The 11,667-nt window shown below is 39.3% G+C and overlaps 1 protein-coding gene across 1 annotated transcript in view; it reads left to right on the plus strand.

Annotated features, from left to right (window-relative positions):
• The window catches only part of CHRNB3 (cholinergic receptor nicotinic beta 3 subunit), a 40,641-nt gene extending 29,203 nt beyond the window's left edge, over positions 1–11,438 (plus strand). Inside the window, exons 4-6 of the mRNA XM_004382143.1 lie at positions 2,311–2,420; positions 2,692–3,574; positions 11,280–11,438. Of these exons, the coding sequence (XP_004382200.1) occupies positions 2,311–2,420; positions 2,692–3,574; positions 11,280–11,438 (1,152 nt within the window). The remainder of the gene's footprint in view (positions 1–2,310; positions 2,421–2,691; positions 3,575–11,279) is intronic.
• The last annotated feature ends 229 nt before the right edge of the window (positions 11,439–11,667 follow it).

Raw genomic sequence — 11,667 nt, forward strand, 5'->3', positions numbered from 1 at the left:
CATTCCCACCAGCAGTGCATAAGAGTTCCGATCTCCCCGCAGCCCCTCCAGCATTTGTTATTTCCAGTGTTTTTGATTCGTGCCAGTAATGCCGGGATGAGATGGTATCTCATTGTGGTTTTAATTTGCGTTTCTCAAGTGGGCCCATACCTTTTTAAATTTCTTTTTCAAGGCTCACTCACAAATGTTGTCTAAGACAAACAATGTCTCATTTGGACTGTATACTTCCATCACTTTCCAAGCATCATGCATATTTCAGTATTTTACCATCTATCGAAGTCACCCATTTGCTGACTCCTGATGTTTTAACGGCAAAGTTGGCATCACAGGCTCCAGAAAGCCTCACACTGGGCACACAGAAAGCCTCACACTGGGCACACCCTTCTAACTCTCTGAAATGTTATTTCACATTATCTTACATCATTACTCAACCAGCCTCACCAGGGACAGTGGGATACAAGAATTTAATTTTCAGGTCAGATTTCATAAGATTCTGGATCTGAAGTCTTTTTATAAGATGCACTTTTGCTGGAATTGGGTCATCTATACATCATCCTTTTGGCCTTTGTAATCCAATCAATTAATGGTCAAGTTTGTTAATCTGGATCCATCAGCCTCAATAAAACATGCTTAACCATCTTATTCTATTATGAGGAAAAATACGTAAGCATCTGGAGGCTAGCATATCAGAAATATAATTTAAATCTGTAATTGGGAGCTCACAAAATAAAATTCAAATTAGACTTTGTTTTATTTCTGATAGTATTTATTACTGCAATATAGTTAGTTTTAAGGAGCCCTGGTGGCGCAGTGGTTACATGCTTGGCTGCTAACCAAAAGGTCAGTAGTTCGAACCCACCAGCCTCTTCTCAGGAAAAAGAGTCAGCAGTCTGCTTCCATAAAGATTTACAGCCTTGGAAACCGTATGGGGCACTTCCACTCTGTCCTACAGAGTTGCTGTGAGTCCGAATTGACTCCATGGCAGTGGGTTTGGTTTATTTTTTTGATGTTAGTTTTAAAAATTGGGGTATTTTAAAATAACAAACATCCGAAATTCTCATATAAAACAGTATTTTCTGGTGCATGTTGCTGTCGTGTGCGGTCGAGTCAATTCCCACTCATAGCGACTCTATATGGCAGAGTGGAACTGCCCCATAGGGTTTCCTAGGCTGTAATTTTTACAGAAGTAAATCACCAGGTCTTTTCTCCCAAAGACCTGCTGGTGGCTTAGAACCACTGACCTTCCAGTTAGCAGTCGAGCACTTAACTATTGCACTACCAGGGCTCCTTTATGGTGCATAGAGTTTTATTGTTATCATTATCATTGTGGTAAGGAAGTAGATAACAGAACATTTGCCACATATAGAGTTTAAAAGGAAATTTTTGGAAAATTTTTTTTTTCCATTGAATAAAAGTTATTACGTCATCCTAGTCCGAGGACACTGAAAGTTTCATATTAGCATACTGGATGGATGTTTGTCCAAGCCACTTCAGTGACGTTCAAAATTGTTTGGTACCCATCGTTGCTGTTGTTAGGTGCCCTTGAGTCAGTTCCAACACATAGCAACCCCATGCATAACAGAACAAAACACTGCTCGGTCATGTGCCATCCTCACAATAGTAGCTATGGTTGAGCCCATTGTTGCAGCCACTGTGTCAATCCATGCTGTTGAGGGTCTTCCTCTTTTTTGCTGACCCTCTATTTTACCAAGCATGATGTCCTTCTGCAGGGAGACTGGTCCCTCCTGATAGCATGTCCAAAGTATGTGAGACGAAGTCTCACCATCCTTACTTTTAAGGAGCATTCTGGCTGTGCTTCTTCCAAGACAGATTTGTTCATTCTTCTGGAAGCCCACGATATATTCAATACTCTTTGCCAACATCATAATTCAAAGGCATCAATTCTTCTTCAGTCTTCCGTATTTATGAAGCAATTGAAAATACTGTGGCTTGGGTCAGACGCACCTTAGTCCTCAAAACAACATCTTTGCTTTTTAACACTTTGAAGAGGTCTTTTACAGCAGATTTGCCCAAGGCAATATGTCGTTTGATTTCTTGACTGCTGCTTCCGTGGGTGTTGATTGTGGATCCAAGTAAAATAAATTCCTTTATACTTTCAATATTGTCTCCTTTTATCATGATGTTGCTTACAGGTTCAGTTGTGAGGATTTTTGTTTTCTTTACATCAAGATGTAATCCATACTGAAGGCTATAAAACACTGGATCAGTAAATTAACAGAAACTGTCAGAGCCCAAAGTCTAATACATTGAATTTGCAGAATAAAATTACTGTATACTAATTTCATACAGGAATGGACAGACCACAAATTACGCTGGAATCCTGATGAATATGGTGGAATTCATTCAATTAAAGTTCCATCAGAATCTCTCTGGCTTCCTGACATAGTTCTCTTTGAAAAGTAAGTATTACAGAGGAAAAGTACTCTGGTCAGATTAGGGCTAGGAACAGAAAGGCTTTATTTTGACAAAATAATTAAGCGAATGTACAACTTTAAATACCTTTCTTGTACTTCTGTATCGTACTTCTTACTGGATTGTTTCTTTTAAAAATATTATTTGACACTCTACTGGGGTAGGAAAGTAATGAAATATAAATAGTACAGTAGTAGGGTAAAAAAACCCACTAATATATGCTAACTAACCACCAAAGTAAAGCTACTTTAATTACAGTGCTGATGGACATTTTGAAGTCTCCCTCATGACAAAAGTCATCGTGAAATATAATGGAACCGTCATTTGGACCCCTCCTGCCAGTTATAGAAGTTCGTGCATCATGGATGTCACGTTTTTCCCGTTTGACCGACAGAACTGTTCCATGAAGTTTGGATCCTGGACGTATGATGGTACCATGGTTGACCTCATTTTGATAAATGAGAATGTTGACAGAAAAGACTTCTTTGATAATGGAGAATGGGAAATATTAAATGCAAAAGGGATGAAAGGAAACAGAAGAGAGGGTTTATATTCATATCCATTTATTACTTATTCTTTTGTGCTGAGACGCCTGCCTTTGTTCTACACCCTCTTTCTGATAATCCCCTGCCTGGGGCTGTCTTTCCTAACAGTTCTTGTGTTCTATTTACCTTCTGATGAAGGCGAAAAACTTTCATTATCAACATCTGTTCTGGTTTCCCTGACAGTTTTTCTTTTAGTCATTGAAGAAATAATCCCATGTTCTTCAAAAGTCATTCCTCTCATTGGAGAATACCTATTGCTCATTATGATTTTTGTTACCCTGTCAGTCATTGTTACTGTTTTTGTAATTAATGTTCACCATAGATCTTCCTCAACGTACCATCCCATGGCCCCCTGGGTTAAGAGACTATTTCTTCAGAAACTCCCTAAATTACTCTGCATGAAGGACCATGTAGATCGCTACACTTTCCCAGATAAAGATGAGAGTAAACCGGTAGTGAAAGCTAAAGTCCTAGAAAAAAAGAAACGGAAACAAATGAGTGATGGAGAAAAAGTTGTGGTTGCTCTCTTGGAAAAGGCCGCCGATTCCATTAGATACATTTCAAGACATGTGAAGAAAGAGCATTTTATCAGCCAGGTGAGTAAACTGGTATTCATAATAACGCTGCTATTGTGATGTGTAAAAGGCTAATATTTTAACGTCTGTTTACAACAAAATTCTGTCATTGTTTAAAATGTGACATTATTAGCTGTCTACATGTATAAGGGTCCCTGGTTGGCACAAAAGGTTGGTGCTCTGTTAATAATTAAAAGGTTGGTGGTTTGAACCCACAAAGCAGCATCACGGAAGAAAGGCCTGATGACTGGTTCTGTAAAGATTACAGCCAAAAAATCCTACGGAGCTCTGTTCTGCTCTAACACTTGGGGTCACCATGAGCTGGAATCCACTCCAGGGCAATATTGTGTGCTGTTGAGGAGCGAACCTATAGGACGGAGTAAAACTGTCCCATAGGGTTTCCAAGGCTGAAATCTTTGCAGAAGCAGATTACTGCATCTTTCTCCCGCAAAGCGGCTGTTGGGTTCGAAACACTGACCTTTTAGTTAGCAGCTGAGTGCTTAACCATTGTGCCACCAGGGCTCCTTGGCAATGGGTTTACGCATATAAAAATTTAAAACAAGCTCTGTTATAAAATAGAGATTTTAGTATGAGTTTTTAGGAAGTTCACAAAAAACGTAAGCAAAAGTGAAACGATTGTAGAATAAGCACTATTCCTTATAAGCAGTGACCTCACTGGGAGCCCTGGCAGTGCAGTGGTTAAGAGCTTGGCTGCTAAACAAAGGTCGGCAGTTCGAATCCACAAGCTGCTTCTTGGAAACCCTATAGGGCAGTCCTACAGGGTCACTACGAGTCGGAATTGATTCTACCGCCACGGGTTTCTTTTGTTTGGTTTTGTTTTTTCACTAAGGGGCTGCAGGGGGCGTGGATGGCACCAGGTGACACTGTCAGAGCGGATGACACCAAAATGACTGTTTATAAAATTTTTGTGCAGTGTTTCAGCAGACATTTATTATTTTTTATAAAAATATCCCTGTAGTTAGTTACAACAAGAAATCTGTTGTAAACTCAGCTTAAACCCCAGAACAAAACTCACTGCCATCACAAGTCAATTCCCACTCATAGTGACCGTATAAATCAGAGAAGAACTGCCGCATAGGGTTTGCAAGGAGCAGCTGGTGGATTTGATTGCTCACCTTTGGTTATCAGCAGAGCTCTTAGCCACTGCACCACCAGGGCTCCAAGCTCAGCTTACATGTCTCAATATACTTACAAGGCTAAAACTCTATGCTAATTTACCTTCTGAACCTTCTAATGGGCTCTGGCTGGAGCGGTCATTATTACCCAATTACAATGACCCTTCAAATCATGTGGTTTGGTCTGCACCCACTGCAAGCACTTCTTGTTTTTGGTGTTGCTGGTGTTTTTATAGTCACTGATTTTGTCAAATTTTCTGGTGTTTCAGCTACAATATTGTGGTAATTAGCATAGGAGAGGTGACACCATGAGTTACTACACTGGGTTACACCAACCCTAGCGACACCATAGCTTATAAGTAACCTCAATCCTTTTTTTTTTTTTTAAGAAAAAATCATGGCAAATTAATAGGAACCTCAAATCTATTTCAAATAATTCAATTAAACATTTTAAGTTGGTTTTCCTCATTGTTGTTGTTAGGTGCTGTTGCACAGGTTACAACTTAGAGAGACCCTATGTACAACAGAACGAAACACTGCCTGGTCCTGCACCATCCTCACAATCATTGCTATGTTTGAAACCTTTGCTGCACCCTCGTGTCAATCTATCTAGCTGAGGATCTTTCTCTTTTTCTCTGACCCTCTACCAAGCATGATGTCCTTCTCTAGGAACTAGTCCCTTCTGATCACAAGTCCAAAGTACCTGAGATGAAATCTCGCCATCCTTGTTTCCAAGGAGCACTCTGGCTGTACTTCTTCCAAGACAGATTTGTTTATTCTTCTGGCAGTCCATAGTATATTCAATACTCTTTGCCAACGGCCTAATTCAAAGGCATCAGTTCTTCTTCGGTCTTCTTTATTCATTGCCCTGCTTTCGCATGCATATGAGGAGACTGAAAATACCATGGCCTGGATCAGGCGCACCTTAGTCCTCAAGGTGGCGTCTTTGCTTTTTAATACGTTAAAGAAGTCTTTTGCAGCAGATTTGCCCAAGGTAATACGTCATTTGATTTCTTGACTGCTGCTTCCATGGGCTTTGATTGTGGATCCAAGTAAAATGAAATCCTTGACAACTTAAATTTTTTCTACATTTATCATGATGTTGTTTATTGGTACAAATGTGAAGAGTTTTGTTTTCTTTATGTTGAGGTGTAATCCATACTGAAGGCTGTAGTCTTTGATCTTTATCAATAAGTGCTTCAAGTCCTCATCACTTTCAGCAAGCAAGATTGTGTCATCTGCACGAGGAAGACTCTCCTTCATATAGTCCGGCTTCTCTGATTATTGCTCAGCGTACAGACCGAATAAGTATTGTGAAGGGATTCAATCCTGACACACATCTTTCCTGATTTTAAACCACATAGTATCCCCTTAACTCTGGTAGTGTAGTGGTTAGGTGCTATCGCTGCTAACCAAAGGTCTGCAGTTCGAATCCACCAGGTGCTCCTTGGAAACCCTACTCTGTCCTATAAGGTCACTATGAGTCGGAATCCACTCGACGGCAACGAGTTTGGTTTTTTTTTGGTTAGTATCCCCTTGTTCTGTTTGGAAGACTGCCTCTTGGTCTAAGTACAGGTTCCACATGAGCACAATTAAGTATTCTGAAATTCCTATTCGTCGCAATGTTTTCCATAATTTGTTATGATCTACACAGTCGAATGCCTTCGCATAGTCAATAAAACACAGGTAAACATCTTTCTGGTGTTCTCTGCTTTCCACCAAGATCCAACTGGCATCAGCAATGGTCTTCATTTTACATCCTCTACTGAGTCTGGCTTGAATTTCTGGCAGTTCCCTGTCAATGTATTGCCGCAACAGTTTTTGAATTATCTGCAGCAAAATTTTACTTGTGTGTAATATTAATGATATTGCTTGATAATTTCCCCATTCTGTTGGATCAACTTTCTTTGAAATGGGCACAAATATGAATCTCTTCCAGTAGGTTGGTGTCATGGATTGAATTATGTCCCCAAAAAAATATGTGTTATCAATCTGACTGGGCCATGATTCCCAGTATTGTGTGATTTTCCTATATGTTGTAAATCCTGCCTCTATGATGTTAACGAGGGAGAATGGGCGGCACTTGTGTTAGTGAGGCAGGACTCAATCTACAAGATTGAATTATGTCTTGAGGCAATTTCTTGAGATATAAAAGAGAGAAGCGAGCAGAGAGACACGGGGACCTCATACCAAGAAAGCAGTGCCAGGAGCAGAGCATATCCTTTGGAAACGGTGTCCCTGCGTGGAGAAGCTCCTAGTCCAGGGGAAGATTGATGAGAAGGCCGACAGAGAGAGAAAGACTTCCTCTGGAGCTGACCCCCTGAATTTGGACATTTAGTCTACTTTACTGTGAAGAAATAAATTTCTCTTTGTTAAAGCCATCCACTTGTGGTATTTCTGTTATAGCAGCACTAGATGAGTAAAACAGTTGGCCAGGTAGCTATCTTCCAAATTTCTTGGCATAGATAAGTGAGGACTTCCAGCACTGCATCCTTTTGTTGAAACATACCAGTTGGTATTCTGCAAATTCCTGGAGCCTTGTTTTTCACCAGTGCCTTCAGTGCAGCTTGGACCTCTTCCTTCAGTACCATTGGTTCTTGATCATATGCTACCTCCTGAAACGGCTGAATGTCGACCAATTCTTTTTGTACAGTGACTCTGTGTTTTCCTTCCATCTTCTTTTGATACTGCCTGCATCGTTCAGTATTTTGCCCATAGAATCCTTAAATATTGCAACTCAAGGCATGAAGTTTTTCTTCAGTTCTTGAGAAATGCTGAGTGTGTTCTTCCCTTTAGGTTTTCTAACTCCAGGTCTTTGCACATTTTATTATAATACTTTACTTTGTCTTCTTGAGCTGTCCTTTGAAATCTTCTGTTCAATTCTTTTCCTTCATCATTTCTACCATTCGCTGTAGCTACTTGACGTTCAAGGGCAAGTTTCAGAGTCTCTTCTGATATCCATTTTGGTCTCTTCTTTATTTCCTATCTTTTTAATGACCTTTTGCTTTCTTCACGTATGATGTCCTTGATGTCATCACACAACTCGTCTGGTTTTCAGTCATTAGTGTTTTATTCGTCAAATCTATTCTTGAGATGGTCTCTAAATTCAGGTGGGTATACTCAAGGTCATACTTTGGCTCTTATGGACTTGTTTTAATTTTCTTCAGCTTCAACTTGAATTTGTATATGAGCAATCCATGGACTGTTCCTCAGTCAGCCACTGGCCATGTTCTGCCTGATGATATTGAGCTTCTCCATCTTCTCTTCCCACAGATGTAGTTGATTTGATTCCTGTGTATTCCATCCAGCAAGTTCCACATTTATAGTTGCCATTTAGGTTGTTAAAGAAGGTATTTGCAATGAATAAGTCATTGATCTTGCAAAATTGTATCATGCAGATCTTCGGAGTCGTTTCTATCACCAAGGCCATATTTTCCAATTACTTATCCTTTGCTTCCACCTTTCGCATTCCAATCACTAGTAATTATCAATGTATCTTGATTGCATGTTTGATCAATTTCAGACTGCAGAAGTTGGTAAAATCTTCATTTTTGGCATTACTGGCTGGTGTGTAAATTTGAATAATAGTTGTATTAACTGGTCTTCCTTGTAAGCATATGAATATTATGCTATCACTGATAGCATTGTACTTCAGGATAGATCTTGAAATGTTCTTTTTGACAATGAACACGACACCATTCCTCTTCAATTTGTCATTCTCAGCATACTAGACCATATGATTGTCTGATTCAAAATGGCCAATACTAGTCCATTTCGGCTCCCTAAGGCCTAAGATATCAATCTTTATGAGTTCCATTTCATTTTTGATGTCTTCCAATTTTCCTAGATTCGTACTTCATACGTTCCACATTCTTATTATTAGCAGATGTTTGCAGCTATTTCTTCTCATTTTGAGTCATGCCACATCAGCAAGTGAAGGTCTCAAAAGCTTGATTACATTCACGTCATTAAGGTCAACTCTGCTTTGAGGAAGCAGCTCTTCCCTAGTCGTATTTTGATTGCCTTCCAACCTGAAGGGCTCGTCTTCTGGCACTATATCAGACAGTGTTCCACTGCTATTCATAAGCTTTTCATTGGCCAATTTTTTATAGAAGTAGATCACCAGCTCCTTCTTCCTAGCCTGTCTTAGTCTGGAAGCTCTGCTAAAACCTGGCCACAATGAGTGACACTGCTGGTTTTTTAAATACTGGTGGCAAAGCTTCCAGCATCACAACATGCAAGCCACCACAATAGGACAAACTGACAGATGTGTGGTGGGTGGTTTTCCTGGTCTCTACTAATTCATCTCTCATTTTTCATGGGATGATAGGTATGTCTTTAGATAATGTTTCTTTAGAAATTAAAGAACCAAAAAGGACCAGATTCATTAACTAATAAGAAAATAGAGTGTCACATCAGGCATTTTGGGAAGAGGAAAAGTATAGTAATTTAGCTTACAGATTAAAAAAAAAAAGTTATGGAAAGAAGGTGGATATCAGACTAGAACTGTCCTGAGCTCAAATGCAATCCCTTATTGTGTCTGACATGAGATAAGTTGAGACCTTCCTGAGCTTCAGTTTTCTGAAACCTACTTCAAAGGATTATTGTGAGGAATAAATGACATAAAATATAAAGCACGTACTACCTGCCCAGGCAGAGCCTTGGTGGCACAGTGGTTAAGAGCTTGGCTGTTAACCAAAAGGTTGGCAGTTTGAATCCACCAGCTGCTCCCTGGAAGCCCTATGGGGCAGTTCTACTCTGTCCTATAGGGTCACTATGAGTCCGAATTGACTTGACGGCAACGGGTTTGGGTGTTTTTGGTTTTTATATACCTGCTGCATGATTGCCAGATGGTGACAGGTTATTTGCCCAGGCATATAAGCCTACCTTGTGATTATTTGAGCAATCAATAAATGTTGATTTCACCCTTCTTCTTCTCATCTTTATCCTTCCTCTAAATGGTCCTTCCAAGTGGAATGAAAATATTATTTGAGATACAAATATTCGTTATAAAGATAACTGAAAAACTAGTCTGTTGCTTAAAAGAAGTTATACAATAGACCAATAGAGACTTATATTATATAGGGTTCACTTATTTTCCTCTAAAATCTGTGAAAATTTGTTTCAAGAGACTGTTCCCACAAACAGGCTTATGAAAGAGTATTTTTTTAATGAAATATTCTTCTACATTTTCTCTTCCCTGCACAGACATATCCTCTTTCTTATAATTTGTAATTTTTTCAACCACTTAAAAAAAAAGAAAAAAAAAAGCACTAGAAAAGAGATTGCTGCTATAGAGCGTTTCTGCAATTCTTAAGGGTTTTTTGTTGTTTTGTTTGTTTCCTTACATCTTTTTAAAGTTCTAATACAAAGATTTAAATAAATTTTTAAAAATTATAAAATAACATTAACAGCGTAGAGCATTTGGAAAATGCAGAGAAGTATAAAAAAAAAAGATGAAAATCATTAACAATCCCACAATTTAAAGATAACACTTAACATTTTAATGTATCTTCTTTGCATTTCCCCCCAATGGTTTTCTTTCTAAATGGCTCTGTGCACCCAATACATTCAGGTCCTTCAGCAGCAGCTTCCTGCTGTAGCAACCTCTCCTTCATGCTCCCTCTAGAATGGCAGCTTCCTGTTCTATTCGATCTTTTAAAAAATCCCCACAGAATAAAATTGGGACATTTATTTTCCCTTAATGGATCCCTGTTGGCACAGTGGTTAAGCACTCGGCTGCTAACCGAAAGACGGGCCATTTGAACCCTCCAGCTGTTCCTCAGGGGAAAGATGTGGCAGTCTGCTTCTGTAAAGATGACAGCCTTGGAAACCCTAGGGGGCAATTCTATTCTGTCCTATAGGGTCGCTATGATATCAATGGGTTTGGTTTGGGGTTTTGTTTTTTGTTGTGTTTTTGCATTTTCTCTTAAAAGATGAGAACACACCTCTCTCTTTAAGACTTCCTAGCCTTATTGCTAGTTTCTACTCCAACCGCATTCTTTTAGGTTCGTTTCTCATTCTCGCCCAACCCCCTTCCTAACAAAGGGGACTTCGGTTTCTTCCCTCGTCAATTTCTGACATCTCCTGGTCAGTCCTCATCCTCTGCAGTGTCCACCCTTGGAGAGCTGTTTAACAGCATACTCACTCGTCAAGTGGAAGAAGAGAAGGTCTGTGACACTTGGCCACAATAATACTTACTTTTTAAATTTGTGATTAATTTCATCTGTACATGAGAGAGCATCACATTAAGATATACTGGCTTTTCCTTTGTTTGAAATCAGGCTTTTCCTAGTCTGAACTTTAATCAGTAATGTTAACAAATACATAAACAACTCTGTTGTTTTTATTTTGCTTCTTTAATATTGATTACAGAGTTCTTAGAAACTAGACTTATGAGGCCATTTTCTTGGATACTATTAGTGAAGTCATGGGAAAGAATCTGAGCCTATATTGCGAGTGACAGGTTGGGTGTATTTTGAAAACGTAAGTGCCATGAATATGAGTATTATTCTTTCTAAATTCCTCAAAATGAATTCAGGGCAATTGCCCAGCACCTTGAATTAATGGTACCTTTTACTCTTTTGCAGGTAGTACAAGACTGGAAATTCGTCGCTCAAGTTCTTGATCGAATCTTCTTGTGGCTCTTTCTGATAGCGTCAGTTACAGGCTCTATCCTGATTTTTACTCCTGCTTTGAAGATGTGGCTGCATAGTTTCCGTGAAGAACAAGTCTCCAGAGCAATTTGAAAGCATAACCATGAACACAAAATTATACCATAAACACAAAACTACACCTTAGAACTGACATGCATCTAGCCCGTACACAGAATCCAAATGCGCATGCTTATTCCAAGAACCCTGACTGTGTAGTCCTCACAGAAATGAAACGTCTCTTGATGGGAGAGACCTTAATAAATGTGGGTCTGCCCACAGTTAATGAATGATTGGCATTAGAGTGAGTTGGGTTTAAATAAAG

The sequence above is a fragment of the Trichechus manatus genome, unplaced genomic scaffold (assembly GCF_000243295.1).
Source record: "Trichechus manatus latirostris isolate Lorelei unplaced genomic scaffold, TriManLat1.0 scaffold00090, whole genome shotgun sequence".
Lineage (NCBI taxonomy): Eukaryota > Metazoa > Chordata > Mammalia > Sirenia > Trichechidae > Trichechus > Trichechus manatus.